General features: G+C 48.8%; 1 protein-coding gene across 4 annotated transcripts in view; it reads left to right on the plus strand.

Annotated features, from left to right (window-relative positions):
- EEFSEC (eukaryotic elongation factor, selenocysteine-tRNA specific) overlaps positions 1-22481 on the plus strand; it is a 300214-nt gene that overhangs the window by 153810 nt on the left and 123923 nt on the right. For 3 of the 4 annotated variants that reach the window (XM_053599610.1, XM_053599608.1, XM_053599611.1), the window contains exons 3-4: positions 1063-1159; positions 3659-3823. In XM_053599610.1, coding sequence (XP_053455585.1) covers positions 1063-1159; positions 3659-3823 — 262 coding nt within the window. The remainder of the gene's footprint in view (positions 1-1062; positions 1160-3658; positions 3824-22481) is intronic. The other variant, XM_053599609.1, reaches the window with a different exon arrangement.

The following is a 22481-nucleotide window of genomic DNA, read 5'->3' on the forward strand; positions in this document are numbered from 1 at the left end:
TTTATCCTAAAACCAAGGGGGAAAAAGTACCAGTCACATCTACGGACATGTTTATCAGTTCTGACTGACTGAGGGGAGGGCCTGTGAATTCTCGGTCCCCTTCCTGTGCAGCTGTCCCAGATGAAAGAGCAGGCCTGCCGAGGGAGCAGTGTGACGCAGGCTGAGGGCCCTGGCTCCACTCTCAAAGGGTGAGGACTAATTTGGCTCTGAGGTTTATACCCAATGTCTGGGAGCAAATTAGTTAGCCTTTCTAAACCTCATTTTCTTATCTATAAAATGGTGACAACTCCTCAGTGGCGGTGTGAGTTTTAAATGGAAGCATTTATGTTAGATTCTAGGCTCAGGCAAATAGATTGTTATTGTTGCTGTTACTCAACAAAACGTTCCCTTTTTTTTAAAGTTCTCTATGATATAATGGTAAGTAGAAAGTAAATTAGCAAGATATGAAAATGTATATATACTATAATGAAATATGAAAAAAAATAACCCTTTGGCAAAGTACAGAAAAACCATGGTTGGAAGAAAACCTGTCACAGTGTTGGCATTGTGGGTTATTTTCTCTTTTCTCTCCCTTTCCTAACTGTGCTGCTTTGTATTTTTTTAAATGGGAAAGATAAGTAAATACTCATGGTAAGTGAGCCTTCCTAAGGAGTTGGGTCTGGACAGGGGTGCTCTGCAGGAGACACTGGACTCTGGAGCGCACTTCCAGGCCATCTTCAGGGACTTTCTGGTCACTGGTATTTTTCAAGTCTCTCTTTAGGAGGCTGGTTTTCCTCAAGGGAATCTTTTAGTCAGAGGCCTTGGGGCTGGGGTCACTACTGCCTCCTTAGGCTCTGAAGGTGGAGCCCTTTTGACGTCCAGTGCAAAGCAGTTCCCCTTTGGGTGTCCGTTTCACCATCTGCCAAATGGGAGTAATATGGTGCTGTCTTTCTAGGTGCAGTTGAAAGGGTGAAAGGAGAAGACCCCTGTCACGCTTAATGGTTTGCAGATGCTGTGCAGACATGCTTTGTTTCCATGTCAGCAATCTCTGTAACTGTGATGGGACTTGATTTTCCATTTCAGATTCCGAGGTGCACCAATTATACCTGTGGCGGCCAAGCCTGGGGGACCAGAGGCCCCTGAAACTGAAGCCCCGCAGGGCATCTCGGAGCTCATTGAGGTACTGTGAGCCTGAATGCAGGTTGGCCTGGGTCCCAGCCTGTTTGGGGAGGTCCCTGTGTCTCCTTCCACCCTGAGAGAGAGGGAGAGGCATTCCTGGCAAAAGGGCTCTGAGTTAGTTCTACTAACCCCCCTCCCCGCCGGCTCACATCTCAGCACAATCCCCCTCCACCTTCCTCAAAAACATAAACTCAAACTGGGTCCCCTAAGGCCACTTAGGCCCAGGGGCATCCACCTCATTCTCCAGCCCAGGACTGCAGAGTGTGGTGAATCCACTCAAAGCAGCTCAGGCCACTCTGGACTCCCATGTTATCCATCCCAGTCCTTCAGACTGTCCTAGCCCCTCCAGTGTACCCCACCCCAGGCTGGACCAGCAAGGCAGAGGTGAAGGCCGTGGGCCCAGCAGCATGAGCAGTGCAGGTTTTGTCCTGGGAGCCTCCACTGAAGAGGTGGGGGCTTCATCTTTTGAAACTGTGGGCCAGAGGCCCAGGCTGTTCCTTCAGAGTCAGTGGACTGAGAAGGGAGCTCAGTCATCCACTGGGAAGGGGCGTGTGGGTGGTGATAGTTGTGGTGGTGTGGAGGGAGACGGCAGTGAGGATGGGACCACACCCTGCGGAGTGCCCAGGGCAGTTCAGAGGAGGAGGGTGCAAAGTGCAAAGCTCCGGGGCTGGACTGCAGTTTCAGCACTGGTCCCATCACCACTCTCTGTGGCCTTAGGCAAACGATCTGTTCTCTTTTGCCTCTGTCCCCTCCCTGGGGAGATAATTGAACTTAACCCTGTGGCATTGCTGTGAGGGTTAGACGAGTCACTGTGTATACTGTGTAATATGCTCACTGTGGTGCACGTCCACGCTCACTGTGGTGGTGATGTTGCTTTTTCGTGCTGCCACACACCGTACTAAGTTCTTTACGTACATGATCATTTAACACTCACAACGACCCCAGGAGGCTTATATTTATCCCATTGTTACCAAGGAAGGGTCTGAATTCAGAGAGATTAAGTTAACTTGTCTAAGGTCTCACTGCAGGTGTATTGTGAAGCCTGGATTCAGACCCAGGTTAGTTCTTGGGGGTGGTTGTTTTGCTCAGCCTCTGCCTGTTGCACAGAGTCAGGCTCAGGGGTGTCTGTGCCCTGCCACCACTTTTGTGATTTTCACTGTGATGATCTTGCCAACTGAGCAAAACAAATGTTTTTGGATGAGGATTTTGTTACTGTTCCATCAGGCTCCACGGAGTATTGGTCTAAGAGCTTGGGACAGTTGTTTTTGCTAAAGCAAAATCTACAAAAAGGCTATTATGAAAGATATTCCTTTAAGAAACATCGACATAAATCTCAGACTAACCCTGTTTTTGAATCTCTAGTCTTTTTCTAAAGAATTGTTATCACATGACTAAGACTTTGGAACGTGCACTACCAAATACTTTTTTAACAGCCTATTCCCTTACAAAATCAGAAAGTAGCAAGATAAAAGGAATACTACAATCTTTATTTTTATTGGTAATTAGCTCTGACAACATGTCTGAGCACATAGATGGCATGAGGAAAATTGGCTGGTTGAGGTTGAAGCATATGGAATTAGTAAGCCAATGAGGAAAAGCAGAGCCTTAGGCTATAAGGGCAGCATTGGGCCTTTGCTAGACATTAGACCAGGCCCTGTCTCTACTGGGGCTTGGAGAAGTGGCTGGTATGTTGTTTTGGCAGGGAAGAATGGTTCCATATCACTCTTCTGTCCTGAGAGTCCAGCCCCTGGCCTGCCCACACCAAACACAGGTGGCTGCCCCTGAGGACAAACCCTCCCCTGTCCCCTCTCCCCATGTTCCTTTGGTTTTCTGTTCTTTCACTTGTCATTCTCTCAGGCACCCTGCCAGCTACTGGAGATACTTGAAAGTTCTTTTAGCCCTATGGGGAGAGACAGTAAATAAATGATTCTGTTAGTGTGTGAACTGTGGTGGAGGGAGGGTGATGCAGTTGCCCAGAAAAGTCTTTCCAGAGGAGGTGTTGCTGGGGAAGGGGGAGAGGCCAAGCTGGTGAAATTCCTGGCCTGCCAGCCGGCTGACTTAAATGAGGAGTGTGGGAGATGAGACCTAACTGGTGCCTGGGGGCTAGATGATGAGGAATCTTACATCCTGCAGGCATCAGGAAGCTGGAAAAGCACATGAGACTAGCGAGCAATAGGATGGGGTGTCCTTAGTGGCTGCTCTGCCACAGGGGGAGGAGAGCCTCTTAGGAGACTCCTGCAGCAGTCTCAGTGGGAGAGGACAAAGGAGGTTTCTCCAAGTGCCCTCCTTAAGAGCCAAGAGCATGACTGAAGCTTACCATGCAGTCAGGGAATCAAAAATTCTGCTCTTTCAGGCCATCTTGCCAGGGCATGGGTCTTTCATCTGGGTCCTTCTGTGGCTGACCTGGTGGACTGACGGTTGGCCATGTCCTTTGCCCTCCCCGCCCTGCCCCTTTAGGCCCTCTCCCAGATATCCTGTGGCACCAGCTTCTCTTTTCTAGCTCCTGAAGTCCCAGATTTCCATCCCGACGAGAGACCCCTCAGGACCATTCCTCATGTCTGTGGACCACTGTTTCTCCATCAAGGGCCAAGGCACTGTGATGACAGGGACCATCCTCTCAGGCTCCATCAGCCTCGGTGACAGTGTGGAGATTCCTGCTCTCAAGGTCAGTCTCACCTTGGCTTTCCTTTTGGCCTCTCTCTCCAGCAGCCAAGCAGGGGGATGGTCCCTTTGCCTCTTCAGCTGCTGAGCTTATGGGGCCTGCCTAGAGTTACTGCTGATGCCCACTGCCCGCACCCTTTCTCCTGCCACTCCTACCCTCTGGCTGCCCTGCCCTGCCCTGCCCTGCCCTGTCTGGCTCCACACTTTTCTCACCTCAGGTTCTAGAACTACTGCTCTTCCTAATTCTTATAACCGCTCCTGTTTCTTGGAGGCCTTGAAATGCCACGATGAGGTGTTCCCAAGTTGATGTTCTTTGTAGATAAACACACTGAGGCTCCCGAGTGAAGTGTGCTTGAGCTCATGTGGTCAGCAAGCGAGGGTGCTGGAGGTGAGCCCTCCCTTTGTGCGTGCCATGTGTGTATCAGGGTAGCAAGTGCATGTGGAGTTATTTCTGGGTACCTTTTTCTTACAAGAATTTAAAATTAAATACAATTTGAATTTTGTAGCCCTCAGAGTCATTCAGTCTGGAGGAAATTCAGATGAGTTTCACACTCCTGTTGGCCATTGGCAAATGCCCTATTACCCTTCTGTAGACCTGTGAGAATGAGGATGGACACCTGAGCGTCTCCCTGCCACCCTCTCTGCTGGTACCACAGTCTGGCTCTGAGTCACAAGGTGTCCTGTGGCTTTGGTATTGCCCTTAGTCAGGGGGCGTTTCTTAGAGCGTGACTTCACTAGACAAGAAAGACAGCCTTCCTGACCGTCCTTTACCTTCAGGAATACAGGTGGGGGCCAAGGGCTAGTTAGAGGTGGGCATGCTGGGGTCAGAGGAACCTGGCCCTCGGGGAGCGGAGGCCACACTCAGCCCTGCGGACTGAATGGCTGCTGGAGATACTTGCAGGTGCTGGCGGCTCCAGGTGTGTGAGTTTAGTGTGTGTGCTAATTGCGAAGGGCTACTTGGAATGCTGTGTCGAGGCATTTTTAAGATTATTTGGCTTCCTAGTTACATTAGTCAGGTTTCTACAAATAAACAGAATAAATACAGATGCCTAGATATCTACGTATCTATACCTGTGTATCTTTGGATATCTAGATCCCTGTGTGTGCGTCCCATAGGTTCTGTTTTTCCAGAGAACCGTAACTAATAAACCTAGTCTTAGACATATAGAGACACACATATATATATAGAGAGATGTATTTTAAGGAATAGGCTCATCAGTTGTAAAGCCTGGCATGTCTAAAATGTATAGGGTAGGCCAGCAGGATGAAGACCTAAGGAAAACCTACAAATCGAAGGCCATTTACTTGCAGAATTTCCTCTTCTTTAGGAGAAGTGAATCTTTTCTCTCTTATGGCCTTCAACTGATTGGATGACATCCACTGCCCGCACAGGGGAAAATCTGCTTTAGTCAAAACCACCAGTTTAAATGTTAATCTCATCCAAAAACATCTTCACAGGCCAGTTGCAATGGCTCATACCTATAATCATAGAACTTTGGGAGACCGAGGTGGGAGGATTGCTTGAGACCAAGAGTTTGAGATTAGCCTGGGCAATAAAGTAAGACCCCATTTCTAAAAAAAAAATAGAAAAATTAGCAGCGTGTTGTGGTGGGCACCTATAGTCCTAGCTACTTAGGAGGCAGAGGTGGAAAGACCACTTGAACCCAGGAGTTTAAGGTTGCAGTGAGCTATGACCTCGGCAACAAAGTGAGACTCTGTCTCTCTTTCTCTCTCTCTCTGCACAAACACATATACACACACAAAACTCCAAAAATACCTTCACAGAAACACCCAGAATAACCTCTGAGCACATATCTGGGCACTGTGGCCCAGCCAAATTGACACAGGAACTAAACCATGTTGCCAGGTAGATATGGACCATGATAGCAACACCAGCCTGAGCAAGAGAAAGAGAAGAGGCGCTCCTGGCACCGTGGCCAAAGCGCCATAGCTCTCCCTCGGCTAGAGCAGAGTGGTTGGCTATGTGAAAGGAGCATTTCATGTGGAACAGGTCAGGGCTCCCCTAGTTTTCAAACCCCCCCTCCCCCACGCACACTCTTTGTGGTGCTATGGCTATTGCTTCCTCCTGCAGGGGCTGGGGGTGTTGGTAAGAGTCTCCTGACTAGAGAGGAACAACCAAAAGAAAAGGCTCAGCTTTGGCCATGTTCTAGGGCTTCTTAGATCTGGCAGCAAGGCCAAGCCCTTCCCTGAGTGCCAGGACCTCCCCTGGACACTGTGGGTAATAATTCCTTCCCCTGCCTGCTGTTGTAGAGTCTTCTCTGAAGAACTATCACTCCCAGAAGAAGACTGGTTGAATAAAATCCACGTTAAGCCAAGGACTAAAAGCACAAATCTTAAAAAATAAAGCACAAAATTATGAAAATAAACTAAATTTATATTTAAGAAAATTAAGATCACATTTGCGACTGTGTGCAGATTCTTAGCTGGAACAGAAAATATATCAGTACTAAATTTCTTTCTGGTCCCTGTGTTCCCTCTGCCCCCCCGACCCCCCTGACCTGGCATCCTTTCCACCCTAGGAGAAGAAGTGTTTGCAGCTTGGAGAGGAGCTGAGTAGTGTCAGAAGAGGGTCTGGGTGGGGGTAGACTTTGAATTGGAGGGAAGAAAAGTTTTTTACTAATAGAGTCAGTGGTTGCAATGTTAGGACCAAGGGCCTGGTGGAGGACAGAGGCAGAGATAGTCAGCCACGGTGAGCAGGAAGGGATATTTGAGTGGGGACCTGGTCTGAGGTCTTTGGCCCCTCTGTTTGTCCTTATAAAGATGGAACTTGTCTGTCAGAATCCCACTTACTGGTCTGTAGTACTTTGATGCTTGGCAGATATGACTTTAATTCTCCTCTCACTGTGTACCCGTCTTCCTTCAGCCTACTTTTCAGCCCTCTCAGTGTCTACTGTTGCCTGATTATTTAATTTAGTAGTCAGGAAAAGCAGAACTTGCAGGCAGTGTACTTGGCTGGGGAGATTTCCAAGCAAAATGTGGAAGAAACTGCGCTTTTCTCTTTTGTTGCCTATAGCAAAATGTGAAAGGAAAGAAATGAATTGAGGAAGGAACTTTTAGCAAAAGGGGTCCATCCAGTGCTTGATGACTTGGGAGGTTCTGAGCCTGTCTAGGTCACAAAGGATGCTGAAGTTAGGAAATTTGCTGCTGAGAAAGCAAGCCATGGAGAGAAGGCCAAGGGTCAGGCTGGAAAACTTGTTGGAAGAGATCAGGTATGTGATTCATGGATCCACCCTTAGCAAAAGACGGGAATACAGACAGACTTTCATGGGAAAACCCTCTTGTTTAATGGTATGGGTCCTCTTGATGGAAATGGGAGACTCTCAAGATGAGAATATAGTAGCAAAAACACTGGAATGAGAGGGACAGAGACGTGACAAAATGAGGGAAAAGGTAGCCCTTCAATTTCTGACATCATACAAACAGGAAAGAGGCTGACAGAAGTACTCCACTGCAAACACTTGCTGTCCTTCCAAGTCATGTGACTGTCAGGGCAGAGCTGTGGACACAGAGCAAAGGCTAGACGTGCAAGCCCAGGGCGATGGCCCAGAGCCTCTGTGTGCACAGAGGGCAGAGGGTCAAGCTCTGGAAGGTTGGTCTCACTCAAGTACTCAAACTTAATGGAATTTTCCCTGCTGGGTTTCAAACTCACTTGGAACCAGTGACCTTGGATTCCTTCCACTTTATCCCTTTTGGAATGTTGGAAGAAGATAACTTGTTTTCTTGACCCATGGATTGAGAGGCATTTTGCCCCAGGATAAATCATACCCAGATTTTCATCCATACTTGGTTAGGTGACTTACCTGATGAGATCAGAGACTTTTTAAGGTGATGATATTTAGAAGAGATTTTGGACTTAGAGTTAATAATTTAATGGGGTAAGACTTTGGGGGATGTTGGGATAAGGTGAATATATTTCATGCATGGGATGGATAGGAACTTTTGGGGGCCAGAGGGCAGACTGTAGTTCATTGAATTTTGGCCTGCAACAGATATATCCACCCAGAGCCTCAGAATATGATCTTTTGAGGGCCAGGTGTGATGGTGTGCACCTGTAGTCTCAGCCACTTGGGAGGCTGGGGTGGGAAAATCACTTGAACCCAGGAGTTCAAGGCTATGGTAAGCTTTGATTGGGCCACTGCATTCCAGCCTGGCAACAGAATAAGGCCCTGTCTCTATTAGAAAAAAAAAAATGGGAGGCTGAGGCAAGAGAATTGTGTAAGCCCAAGAGTTAGAGGTTGCTGTGAGCCGTGTGACGCCACGGCACTCTACCCAAGGGCAGTACACTGAGACTCTGTCTCTACAAAAAAAAAAAAAAATCTATCTATCTGTCCACCCATCCATACATCCTTCCTTCCTTCCTTTTTGGAATAAGGGTCTTTGCAGATGCAGTTAAGGTAAGGCTCTCAGGAAGAGGTTACCTTGGATTACAGTGGGCTCTAAATCTGGTGACCAGTGTCTTTCTAAGAGACAGAAAAGGAGAAGACTCAGAGGTTGGCAGAGGGATGTCCATATGAAGACCAGGGCAGGGACTGGAGCTATGTAGCCCCAAGCCAAGGAGCACCCCTGCTTGCTGGCAGCTGCAAGAAGGTAGCAGAGAGGCATGTAGCTGATTCTCCATTGGAGTCGCCAGAGGACCCAGCCCTGCTGACTGGCTGATTTGGATTTCTGGCCTCAGATCTGTGAGAGAGGAAATTTGTGCTGTTTTAAGACATCAAGTCTGTGGGCATTTGTTACAGCAGCCCTAGGGCCCTAGGAAACACAGACATTTTGAAGTCAGAAAAAGCCTAAAGTTCTTTATGATCTTGGGCAACCCCTGAACTCCTCTGAGCTTTGGCTTTCTCTGGAGAGTGGCTGCCCCCAGCTCACCTCTCTGGTTGCTGTGAGGGTGGTGAAAGTGGAGTGCCTGGTAGCACTGGGGGCTTCACACACTCAGGACAGGTGTGCTCATTCCTGTCTTTCCTGCATTTCCTTTCTGACAAGTGCAAGAATTTAGGCCCCAGGACCTTAAGCAGTGAGACAGCAGAGCCAGGATTTGAGTCATTCATCCAGCTCCGAAGACTGGGCCCTGGCCATGTACCCTACTATCTCTGGAGCCCCCGAGGAGACACTTGGTCCGATAGTGTTTCCTTATTATTGGACCTGCAAGTTCCAGACCAGCTTGTATGCATGCTGGTGTACTCTGCTGCAGCCTTTCCCAGGCCATGGTGTGTATAAAAGCCCGTTTTGGAAGAGCCTGAGATTCAGAATTCCTGGCCAGTCTCACCCCTGCCTTCCACTAGCCATGATTGGTGGCTGGTAGCTGTTGGGCACTGGGGCATTGCAGGACGTGGCCCTCTTCCCAGACGTAGTGACATCCTTGTTAGATTTCGCTAATAGACTTGGACACATCTGACCGCTTGAACTCCCTTGGAGGCGGGGCTCAGCCATTCCAAATAAACAATCACATTCCCTCTGGGTCTGGGCTGGCCCATGGAGCCTGCCATGTGCTGGCCCCAGTTTCTGCTGCCCAAATTCATTCCCAGCTGGGGATAATTAGCTGAGCAAGGAAAATGTTGGGGAACAGGTTGTGACAAAAAAAAAAAAAAATCATATTTAGATCCCAGCATGGTTTAAACATCAAATATCCTCAGATTCGCCAACTTTTTTTGCTTTTTAGTTTTTTGATCCTCAGCCTGAGAAATCTCTCTGTTAAGACTTGATCTGGGGATTTCAGGCTAATGAAGTCTCTGGTGGTGATTGGCTGTCAGGGTTGTAACATAAGAAACTGATGAAGCCAGATCATGGACAGAGAGAAAGAGCAAGGGCTAGGACTGCAGAGGGCTACAGGCTTGGCACTGACCAGCCATGTGACCACAGGAAAGTCATTTAACCTCTCCGTGTTTCGCTAATTCAGCCCAAACTCAGGATGACTCCAAATGCGTGACTCTGTCTGGGTCCTCTGGAAAATAGGCAGAGTGGTGTGGTGGGGGCTCTCCAAGTGAAGCTCCTGGCCCCGAGGAGCTTTGTTCTTGCCTGTCAGTATTATTTTCATGAGGGATTTTTATTGCGGGTTCCAGAAGTAGTAAGTGGCAAAATACTTTCCTTGTTATAAGGAAACAGGGCTTTTCAGGGCTACTAAATGAGTCATTGACGTGGAGCTATGCTTTGCAGCGCCCTCTGGTCTGCTAGGAGTCAGTGACTGTCCTGACAGTGACAGACATGATTAGGTGTGTTTGGATACCTCCTTCCTTGTTGATAGCATATTCTTCCAAATTGAGACTGTGTCCAGATTTATTTTTTTCTTTATTAATAATCCTCAGAAAAGAAAAATCTTAAATACTACTTACATGGTATTACTTTTACCTTTACCTGTGCTCTTTAAAGGATGAGATGAGACTGTTGCATCTGGAAAGAATCCACTTTCTTGCCCCAATAAGCCTGCAGCAACAACTCTTCCAGATCTGACCTCCCCCCACCTCCAGCAACCCTGCTCTGCTTTCCCTTCCAGAGGCAACTCCTGTTTCTCACCTGGGGCCTTCCTGGCTGCAGGCTGTGCTCCCCGCACCTTCCCAGCTCAGGGCTCAGGTCCTCCTGTGCACACACTGGTCGACCCTCATGTACTGCCTGCTGCTGCATTGGTCTTTGTGCCTGCTTCTCCTAAGGTGAAAATCTTGTTGTGGCCACAGGCCAGACCCTTTCTTGTGTGCCAGGCACACAGGGCTGGGCCCCTCCCTGGGCAGCCGGAGCAGGCAGGGTGAGGGGCAATGGAAGTAAAGAGGCAGGGGAAAGCTGGAGGGAGCCATGATGTGGCCCTCTGAGCACATCAGCCCTCCCTCCTTGGTGGTCAGCTCCAGGAACGGCCTTGCAGATGGGGTCCTTCTTCTTTAGCCCCATGGCCACTGCTCAGGTCCACCTCCCTGGGCCACCCGCCCCACTGCCACTGCATGCTGCTCCTCTCCCTGCTTTCAGGGTTGGCTTCTCTTTTTTTTTTTTTTTTTTTTGTGGAGACAGAGTCTCACTTTATAGCCCTCGGTAGAGTGCCGTGGCCTCACACAGCTCACAGCAACCTCCAACTCCTGGGCTTCAGCGATTCTTTTGCCTCAGCCTCCCGAGTAGCTGGGACCACAGGCGCCCGCCACAATGCCCGGCTATTTTTTGGTTGCAGTTCAGCAGCTGGGGCCGGGTTTGAACCCACCACCCTCGGCATATGGGGCCGGCGCCTTACCGACTGAGCCACAGGCGCCGCCCAGGGTTGGCTTCTCTAGTCCAGCCAGCCCAGCTGACAGGGGGCTCATTGCTGCGCTGTCCATCCCAGGACAAAGCCTGAGGCGCTTCATGTGGCCTCGAAGACAGAGCATGAGCTCTTTGTTGTCACCTCTGCAGTCTCAGTTTCTTATTTCAGAGCCACACAAGGTCACCTGTGTGTCTGCATTTCCATCTTCTTCAAATCCCAATGTGATGCTCCTTGTCATTACCCCCCAGGCCTCGCTCTGTCCCAGAGGGTCAGTCCAGTCTGTGGAACACCTGTCCCTGATTGTGACTTGTTGCTTAATTCTGGATAAAGAGATATAAAAGAAGTCTTGTAGGGGTTTGGGGAAAAGTTTCCTTGCTTCTAAGAACTCAGCCTAGGAAAAGGCCATCTTTCTCTTTTTACTGGACATTGGAGGGAGGAAGGATGTACCACCTGGACTTGGGGGCTAAGCAGCCATCTTATCCCCAGCTTAAGGGAGGGAAGCAAAGAGGGCAACACGGCCCAGAAGCAGACTTGTACCCTCAGGGCTGCTGTCAGGTCTGCCTGGCCTTAGAACTTTTGTGTTTTTTGAGAATCTGTATTTCCTACCGTTTAGCCAGGGTTATCTATGACCTATGGCCCAAAGCATCATAGATGACAGAAGTGAAAAGGCACCTCTTTCCCAGTATTTATGAGCATAATCAAGGCTCTCCTTGGCCTGGGTGGATCAGGAGCTCATCAATATGGGCAGGACAAGTGCAAGGCCCTGATTGGACAGGCTAGAGAGGGAGTGGGTGGGTGGGGTGGTTCTCTAGGAAAGCTAGGGTGTGGTCACTGGGTGATGTGGAAGAGATGCTGGGTAGACAGCAGTGGGAGGTGTCTGCTGACTTGGAGTGCTCACGCGTCTGTGCCGTCCTCGCTCAGGTGCTGAACATAGACAGACTGCCTTTGAGTCCCGCTCCGTCACTTACTTGCTGAGGCAGTGACATCACCTCAGAGAGCCTTAGTTTCCTCCAGGGTAGTTGTGAGGATTTGATGAGGTCCACATGGCATGCTTGCAGTGGGACCTGTGACATAGGCCACCCTGTCTCTGTTGTCATCACGTGCAGCTCTGCGGCTTGTCTTGTCCTTATTTAGGTGCCTCTTCACTTGCCCATGGAGTGCAGAGACTCACATGGGGTGTTCTGAGCCTTGCACACCCCATACACCCCAGGAATGCTGAGATGCTGAGACTCAGCAAGGCCTTGGCCTCTGTCTGGCCCTTCTTCTGCCTTGAAGATTTGAATCACATCTGCAGCTAAGTTGTAATATCCTGTTGTCTTCCTAACGGGACATGGCTAAGGAAGGACAGTCAACAGTGAGGAAGGAGATTGATTGCAGAGGAAGCAGCGAGCTCAGAGTGGCTCCTTGCTGTGTGGTCGGAGATCAGTGTCCAGCATGCTAATGATCTGACTGGTTGTAGGACACTGCCTCTTTGCAGGCCTCTTTCTTGTGGAATTCCTTGGGCTTATTCTTACCACTTCACCCCGTGAAGGTCATGTCCTTTCACATCAGGTCCCTGAAGGCCTGCTATAGCCAACAGTACCAGCCTGCACTTCTAGAAGACCTGCTTCCCTTTATTTCCAGGAAGGGTTTTTCGTGCCACAAAGATGGCGCTGATACCCCTGCACACATTGAACCTAAGGGACCTGAATCCTCAGATGCTGGTGGATCAATAAAGAAGGATTTCATGTCTGTCTTAGTTGGGGTCCGCTGTTCTAAGTTTAGCATTTCACGGCATTTAGGGGTAGTAAGTTCTGAAGTAGAGGAGGGGACTGCGTGGCACGGGGAGAGAGCCCCAGAGTGGACACTGGCTGAAGGAATGCAGGTCAGGTATTTGCTCACTGCACTGCTGTGTGCCAGCTCTTCCTGGTCCAGACCCTTCCATTATTCTTCTGGGCTTCAGCAATCTTCTGAGGGGACGAAACAGAGGCAAAAGGACTTTAAAAATTTTTTCCACACTGATCAGTGGAAGACCCGGAGTTAGAGTCTAAGGCACATGCTCTTGATCCTGCCAAGTGCCCTGGGTGAGTGTGAGAAGAGCAGTCACCCCAGGACCTGTCCCTCACATACAGTGAAGCCACTGTGAGATGGTCGAAGTGAGGGCCCCTCAAATGCACAGTCACTGGAGCTGCTTTTGGAGGTGCTGCTTCATTCTGTGGTAAGCTTCTTTGTAGTTTCCAGGGCGCCTCGTATGAGAGGCTGATTAGAAGTTCCGGGGCCCCTGTGGTCAGCTGTCCGGGCAGAGGGCATAGCTAGGGGCTGAAGGGCTCTAGAATAGTGGGTCTGTCACTGTTCCTGAGAGGCCTCACTGTTTCACAGACTCCTCTGCAAGGATTATCTTCAGTGACCCAGGCAAAGTCAAAGCATGGGAGAAATGGCAGCATTAGTATCTTAAAGAAGGGGGCAGCCAGGAGCAGTGCTACTCTGCCCTACTGCTGGGGTGCCCCTTTACTGAACAGTCTGGTCATGTTTGGTGTGTGTTTCGAGCCTTGTGCCCAACCCTAGAGTCGTACTTGGGTCCAGGGTGACCTGCAGCTCTCCCCACTCTGTCTTGGGACTGTCATGCCCAAGACCATAAGCAAAGGTGTGCTGCAGCCTAGCCAGGACCCACAGTCTTCCTGCGTAGGCCCGGCTCTCTTCCTGGCCACTGTTAGGCTGGCTGGTTGGCTTAGGATCCAGCTTGCCCTGCTTGCCCCAAAGCCTGTGCACAAGCACACCACTGCCCAGGTGTACCCTGCCCTTTCCAGCTGCAGGAAGAACAGGGCTTCAAGAGCCACTCTGCTTGGGTTTGCACCCCACATCCTGCTGTGTGACCTCAAGCAACTTACGTCGCTTCCCCACCTGTAAGGTGGTGATGACAGTATTGCCTTCCTCAGAGCAAAGGCTAGCCTGAGGAATAAATGGGTAAGTTAGCACGTCTAGAGTACACGCTTACATCAGTGCTGCCATCCCTGTCACCAAGGAAGCCCCAGTCCCTGCCTACCCCTGGTGGTCAGCCAGCTCCATGCAGAACAGGTGGTGACAGACAGACAGGGGGACTTTGGCCAGCTTCTGTATAGCCTGTGGAAGCTACACATTGAGGGAGCCCAGATGATTCTGGGCTTTGGTCCTTGGGCTCAGGGGACTCCCAAAGTAGCCATTGCACCCTGAGCATTTGGGTAGAATTAAATCACTTTTATTGTTTCTAGGACTAGATTGTGATTTGGTTAAAAAATAACATGTATGGCCAAGGCAGGTGGATTGCCTGAGTTTACAGGTTTGAGACCAGCATTAGCCAGAGGGAGACTCCACCTCTAAAAATAGCCAGGTGTTGTGGCATGTGCCTGTACTCCCAGCTACTTGGGAGGCTGAGGCAAGAGAATTGCTTGAGCCTAAGAGTTTGAGGTTGCTGTTAGCTATGACGCCATGGCACTCCATCTAGGGCTACAAGGTAAGACTCTGTCTCAAAACACACACACACATACAAAACAAGGTATGGCCGGTTGGGGTGGCTCATGCCTCTTTATCCTAGGACACTGGGAGGCTGAGGTGGGTAGATTGCCTGAGCTCAGGAGTTTGAGACCAGACTGAGCCAAGAGCAAGATCCCATCTCTAAAAATAGCCAGGAGTTGTAGCGGGCATCTGTAGTCCCAGCTACTTGGGAGGCTGAGGCAAGAGAATTGCTTAAGCTCAAGAGTTTGAGGTTGCTGTGAGCTGTGACGCCATGGCACTCTACCAAGGGTGACAAAGTGAGATCTGAGTTCTATTTTTTAGTGTATCTAAAAAATAGAAAGAAAGAAAGAAAGAAATGCTGGCTCTAGGCTGGGCATGGTGGCTCATGCCTATAATCTTAGCATTCTGGGGGTCTGAGCAGGTGGATTGCCTGAGCTCAGGAATTTGAGACCAGCCTGAGCAAGACTGAGACCTCATCTCTAAAAAACTACCTGGGCATTGTGGCAGTTGCCTGTAGTCCCAGCTACTTGGAAGGCTGAGGCAAGAAGATCATTTGAGCCTGAGAGTGTGAGGTCGCTGTGAGCTATAACACCAGATTTTGTCTAAAACAACAACCACCACCACCAAATAAAAATAACATGTATGATGTGGCCTGGGCGCCACGCCAGCAGTGGTCCTATCTGCTGTGCCCTGCAGGAGTGTTGGGTGTTGGGTTCCAGGTGTGAGTGCCCAGCTGTGTGATTGTGGGGTAGTCATGCCCACCTCTCTGTACAGCCAGGCCACCTTTATAAACAAGAGCAGTCTTCAGGTGGAAATGGTTTTTCCCAAGGGGCCTTCAGGCAGTTTGCTTTCACAATCTTGTTTACCTTCAGTGGTTCGTGGAGCTTCAAGGGGAAACTCTGACTCAGGCCCTAGGGAATTGTTAGATTTGAAGAAGTAGGAATGAAGTGAATGACAGCTTACCAAAACTTTTGTGCCAGTAGCCCTCTGGGGGTGCAGTCATTTCCTCCCTTTAGCTGTGGGCCACAGTTCCTTTGAAATATGACATGCATGTCGTCAAGGGGTCTGGAAAATGTGAGCTGGCAGTGGCCTGAGAACTGGCAGGGCCTAGAACACAGGGGGACGGGGGCTGAAGCAGACTTCCTCTGTCAGGAAGTGATGCCTGGGCAGGGTCAGAATGCTGGTTGGAGGTGGCCTTGGTACACAAAATGCAAGCACTGGACTGGTACTAGGCAGTATTGACTGCGAGTGTGGGCACTGTCTGTCCACAGAGGAGAACCACTGCTGCCTGTCTGCACCAGAAGCAAGCTCTGGTTCAAGTGAGTGTGTACACCCATGAAGCCACCCCCTGCCTTTAATGCATCTCATGTTGGGGACTGAGACCACTAAAAGGAATTCGAGCCCAGGCTGATCCTCAGGGAACCTGCAGTGTAGTCATACAGGCAGCTCTCCCTCACGTGGTGAGAATGGCTGCCAGAGCATGGTGGGAGCCTCCAGGAGGGCTGCCAGCCCTGCTTCCCAGACGAGGGGTGTTGGAGCTGAGCCTCAGGAGGTGAAAGAGGGCTTTGGTAGTGCCTTCCAAGCAGAAAACAAAGCACATGCTAAAGCCCGGAGGTGAGAGAATGCCTGGCTGGTCTGAGGGAACATGAAGCTCCTTGTCCTAGATTCTGGGAAGCAGCATGGTCAGTAGGTAGTTTGGGTGAAGGGCAGCAGGGAGGGTGTGGGAAGACCAAGTCTAGAAGAGGAATCGTGGCTGGAGTCACATCCTATAGGCCACTTCCCCTGTGGCCCGAGAGCATTCTCTGCTCTTGGGAAGGCTCCACTGCACTCTGGAGTTAGGATGGAGAGAGCTCTTTGAGGGGCCTCTGGGATCTCAAGGCTCCCAGGAACCGCTGCACCTTCCTTTGCTCCCTTTTACCCAGCCTGCCTGTGTCCATCCCAGTGCCCTGCTCGCTCTTGCTCAGGTCCCTTCTCAACATTTTGTGCCCTACCAGACTCAATGCTCAAGATCAACCCCCTGCCCCTCGCCTAGTATGGAAAGAAATCCCCCAGGCAGCCTCTGCCTTTCCTTCCCACAGCAGTGGAGTTCAGGGCCTGGCAAGGTCTAATCCGGTGTTTCTTATACCCACTTGGGGGTGAGGGTTCATCACCCCTGATGCTTGTTAAAAATTCTTGGTCCCATCCCAAGTCCCTGAATTGTAGTCAGCAAGAGCCAGGGGATCAGTGTCATCTGAGGAGATTCTTTTTAGCAGAGAGTTTGAGGAAACCCTGGGTAGGTAACTTTTTTCTTTTTTTGAAGACAGAGTTTTACTATGTCGCCCTCAGTAGAGTGCTGTGGTGTCACCTTTAAGCTCAAACTCTAGGGCTTAAAGCAATTCTCTTGTCTCAGTCTCCCAAGTAGCTGGGACTACAGGCGCCCATCACAAACCCGACTATTTTTTTGTTGCAATTGTCATTATTGTTTAGCTTGCCCGGGCCAGGTTTGAACCCGCCAGCCTGGGTGCAAGTGGCTGGCACTGTAACCACTGTGTTACTGGCGCCGAGCCAATACCCTGGGTAGGTAATTGGGCTCTGGAGTCAGACAGGTCTGGATCATCTCATGTCCTTGATTGCCACTTGTCAGTGCATCCTTGGTGACTTGACCTCGCTGAGCCAAACCTTCTTCATATGCAAAATGAGGAAATGTTAATAATAGCACATGCTTTGCAGAGTTATTGTGGGAGGTAAAAGAAATGATTTTACATAAAGTGACCAGCATGATCGTTCAGCCCATATTAACGAACACCTAACACGTGTCAGGTGCTAGGCCAGGTGAGACAGTGGAGGGTGAAAAGGCAGCCCACACTACCTTTCATCAACAGAGGTATGAGTAAATAAATACCCTGTTCACCTGTGGTGAGGTGATGGCGAGCAAAAGGGTTGTGTAGATCCGGAGAGCTCTCTTGGAGGAGGCAATACTGGAAATTCTTTTTTTTTAATTTCAGAATACATATTAAGGGTATCACGTTTTGGTTACATAATTTGTCTTTGTACAGGTTGAGTCAAAAATTATAAGTGAGCCCTTCACTCAGATAGTGTACACTGTACCTATTAGATGTAAATTTACCTGTCCTCGCCTCCCCCTTCACCACACTTGATTTTCATTGAATTTTACTTCCATATGTGTGCTTGAGTGTTGATCTATTAGTTCCAATTTAGTGTTCAGTATATGTGGTGTTTGTTTTTCCATTCTTGTGATACTGCCCTTAGAAGAACAGCCTGTAGTTTCATCTAGGCTGTTATAAAAGATACTAGGTCACCAAATTTTTTTATGGCTGAGTAGTACTCCATGGTATACATATACTGCAATTTAATAATCCATCCATGTGCTGGTCCGCACTTGGGTTGTTTCCACATCTTTGTGATTGTGAGTTGTGCTGCTATAAACATTTGAGTGCAGATGTCCTTTTCATAAAGTGACCTTTTTTCTGTTGGGTATAGACCCAGCAGTGGGATTGCTGGATCAAATGGTAGGTCTGTTTTAAATTTTTTGCGTCTCTGCATACTGCTTTCCGTAGGAGTTGGACTAGTTTGCAGCCCCCTTCCCTGTACGTGTTCACCTGTTGCTTTCAGATTTTATGATGTGAGTCATTCTCACTGGGGTTACGTGATAGTGTAGTATAGTTTTGATTTGCATTTTCCTGATAGTTAGAGATGTTGAACTTTTTTCCTGAGTTTTTTGGCCATTAGTATGTCATTTGAAAAGTTTCTCTTCATTTCTTTTGCCTAATTCTTTTTTTTTTTTTTTTGAGACACAGTCTCACTCTGGCACCCCGAGTAGAGTGGCGTGGCATCATAGCCCACAACAACTTCAAGCTTGTTGGCTCAAGCATCCCCTTGCCTCAGTTTTTCTATTTTTAGTAGAGATGGGGTCTCGCTCTGGCTCAGGCTGGTCTTGAACGCCTGGGTTCAGGCAATCCACAAGCCTTGGCTTCCCAGAGTGCTGGGATTATAGGTGTCAGCCACCATACTGGGCCTTCTTTTGCCTAATTCTTAACTGGTTGTCTGGTCTGTTCTTATTGATTTGCGTTAGTTCTTTGAAGATTCTGATTATCAGCGGTTTATAAACAAGTATCTTCTCCCGTTCTGTAGGTTGCCTGTTTGCTGTGTTGATTGTGTCCTTGGCTGTGCAGAAACCTTTCAGCTTGATCAGGTCCCATTTATTTATTTTTGTTGTTGTTGTGATCACCATTAAGGTCTTCTTCATAAATTCTTTGCCTAGGCTGTTATCTACGTGTATAAGAGTTTTTCAACATTTTCCTCTAGAATTCTTACGAGTTTCTTGTTTTAGGTTTAAGTCTGTTATCCATCATGAATTAATTTTTTTTTTTTTTTTTGAGTGGTGAGAGGTGCAGGTCCTATTTCAGTCTTTTACATGTGGCTATCCAGTTTAACCAGCACCATTTATTTAATAGGGATATGTCTTTGTTTGCTTTTTTTAAGTACAGGTGGCAATATGAGGCAGGTTTCATATCTGGGTTCTGATCCATAGGTCTATTACCTATATTTTTATGCCAATACCACGCTGTTGTGATTACTATAGCTTTGTAATATAGCCTAAAGTCTGGTAAAATGATGCCTCCGGATTTGTCTTATTTATAAGAGCGTATTGGCTATTAGGGGTCTTTTCTGATTTCTATACAAAGTGTAGAATTTTTTTTTTCAAGATCTGGTAATTTAATGGGAATTGCATTGAGTCTGTAAATCACTCTGGGTAGTATAGATATTTAATAATGTTGATTTTGCCAATCCATGAACATGATATATTTTTCCATTTGTTGATACCCTCTGTAATTTCTTTTCTCAGTGTTTCTAATTTTCCCTATGGAAGTCTTTCACTGCCTTTATTAAGTATATTCCTGGGTATTTCCTGAATGACGAAGGGGTGCAGTCATTCAGAGGGTTGGGGAAAGAGCATAGGAGTCTGGTTTGTCAGAGAGCCTACTTCCTTCCCCCTACTTAAGCCAGTGGTTCTCAACCTGTGGTTCGCAACCTACAGGAACTGTATTAAAGGGCTGTGGCATTAGGAAGGTTGAGAACCAATGACTTAAGCAGTGCTCTCACTGGCCACACCCATGCTCTGACCTTGCACCCCAGGGAGAGGCAGGCCACACCTGCAGCCTGTGCTGAGCCCCTTGCTGCTCTGGCCTTAGTGTGTGTGTCTGCTGGGACCCTTTTATTTTGGGGTGTTTTTTTTGGTTGTTGTTAAAGGAAAGTTGAGTGTTTCTTGACTTGACTGTGTGTAAAGCTAATGTACCACGTAAGCTGGATATTTGTAATACTTTCTTTAAAGAAATAAAACAATAGGGGGCGGGACACAATTATTAGAGGGTCTTTGCCTAACAAATGTAATCAATGTAACCTAATTCTTTGTACCATCAAAGAATCTCAAATCATAAAAGAAATAAAACAATAATATAAATACTATAAACATTGCTTCAGTGTTCACAGGCCTCAACTTGTAATAATCACAGGGAAAGCACAAGTGGGACGCCTTATTAAAATAAAGACACTGGCCTGCTTTTGTTTGAAGTTTTGCTAAAATGCTTCATTATAACATGTTCTTGTTTATAAATTCCAGCCATTCCTAGTTTGGGTTTTTTGGGGTTTTTTTTGTCTTTTCAGAAGTATTTAAATGAGATGATTCTGAGCAAAGGTAGTTCAGAGTCTGAGCTAACCTTCCTGGGTGCCAAGCTGTCTGTAAGTTCACAGCTGCAGCTCCCCTACCCCAGTCAGTGCACCTACCTCCTTGGCCTGCTGTAGGTGCTGTGTTTGTGAAGACATTCATCATGGGTGTGCTTGCATCTGCCTGTCTGCTGGCCTTGCTACCTGGTCTCCTCTTCCCTGTGCGTGAACACGTGCACAGGCAGACTGAAGCAGGGCCTTTCAAGGACAGATACAGTTCTCTAAGAGCAGATGTCAAGGAAACAGGCCTAGGCTAAGATCAGAACAGACTTCTTGGGTCTGCATCTGAAAGGAGGAGAACATACTAGGAGAAATGAGTGAGGTATGGGTTAGAAAATGTTCTAGGCAAATGCAAAGGATCCGCGTGGTGGGAGATAGCTTGGTGAGTTTGAAGAACTGGAAGAAAGGCATCTGGGCTGGAGCCAGGGCATGCATAGATGGGGGTGAGGGTGCTGGAGAGGCAGGTGGGGCCAAACTGTGCAGGGCCTGGTGGTCTGTTTACATAATGCGGGTGGCTTTGAAGGGTAGGGTGGTTTAAGGTTTTTGAGGGTTTTTTTAAGGGAGAGACATAGTGGGGAGAATGGATTTGAAGGGAGCTAGGATCTTTCTGGGGCCTGGTGGGAAGGCAGTTACAGTAGTCAGGGCAGACTGAGATGGCACAGACTCCCTTGTGGCAACACCTAGGGCCTTCAGGATTCTTAGGAGGTAGAATTAACAAGCCTTGGTGGTGGGCTAGATATGGAGACAGCGAGGGCAGAGGAATGTTACAGAAGGCCCCCACATCTCTGGCTCAGTGACAGGCCAGGTGGGGGAGGGGAGCCATTCAGAAAGATATGGAAGTGAGGGAGGATGCAAAGCCAGGAGTGTGGCTTGGGTTTCAGTAAATTGGAGGTATTTGGGGGCATCCACTTGGAGAGAAGGCATAAGAGGCTTAGAGAAGTTTGGGGTAAGATGTAAGTTTGTGTACTGCTGGTAGAACCAACCTTTGCAATTGGAGCCTCTGTGTAGAAAAGATAAGGAAAGTTAAAAAGCAAACTTAGGTTGTTTTGTCTAGGTTATATTCTGATGCTTCAAGGCTCCCAGCCCTCTTCCACTTCTTGGCTTTGGAGCCTTCATACTTTTGAAAGGTGAGGGTTGGAGTGGCTCTGGCTGTGTCATTTTAGGATGGAGGGGAAAGTATTTCTGGGGACACTCTGGTAGAAACTGCCTTGGCTCCCTGGTACCAGTGTTTTTCTGCAGAGCCTCTGGGCAGCAGAGGGGGCAGTCTGGCTCCTCAGCCTCCTGCAGCTGCTCCTGTTGCTGCAAAATGAACCAGGGTAACTGGGCGGAAGGTCAGGAGTTTAAGAGCTTGTTTGATTCAAGACTAGGGTAAGAAGACGAGAATGAGCTGGTTTTATATGTGGATCCTGGTATTTTCTTTTGTGTCAGGGCGGAGAGTGGTGGGGCAGGGAGGGAAGGCAGGCCGCCAGTGGGAGCGTTGCCAAGCAGAGCACCGCTAATGCAAACCATACGGCGGCGGTCGGGCAGCTACGGCCCATCTCCTGGCCCGGCTTAATACAGTCCTTGCTGCGGGCAGGGACGGGCAGGGACGCAGGCAGACAGGCAGGAAGGCGGCCAGGAAGGCAGCCTGGGCTGTGGGCGGCTTAACCCTTCAGAGGCTGAGCCAGCAGGCAGGCTTCTTTGCCTCAGCATGTTGACATTTCAGCTGGTAATTTTCTGTACTGGGACATTGTAGGGTGTTCAGCAGCGTCCCTGGCGCATCCCTTGAGATGCTGATGGCACTTTCCCCCCAGTCTTGATAACCAGACACTGTAAAGGCCTGATGAGGAGAAATTACCCGCTGGTGGGGAGCCAGTGCCCTATGCAGAGGTATCAGCTGCCTGGCCCTGCCAGGGCTCTGTGTCTATACATAGATTACTGCCCAGGGCTAAGCATGTAAGGGACATGTTCTTAAGATGCAGATGGCCGTAGGGTCAGAGGGGGGATGGCGTTTGCCCAGGGCAGTACGGCCAGTAAGAGCCAGAACCTAGAGGCAGTGTTGTTCTGTACCCTCCCTTACCCTTTGCACCCCTGCACCACCCTCAGTTTCTCTGCTTGTCGGGGTGGTGGTGCAGCCTGCCCCTCACATGCTTCCTAGGGGCACTACTTACTCTGCCTGTTTTCTCTGCCAATTCAAAGTGCAGTGCCCAAGGAAACGCTCATGGGTGTGTTCACAGTGTGGTTTCCATTGTGA

This window comes from Nycticebus coucang, chromosome 8 (genome assembly GCF_027406575.1).
Source record: "Nycticebus coucang isolate mNycCou1 chromosome 8, mNycCou1.pri, whole genome shotgun sequence".
NCBI lineage: Eukaryota > Metazoa > Chordata > Mammalia > Primates > Lorisidae > Nycticebus > Nycticebus coucang.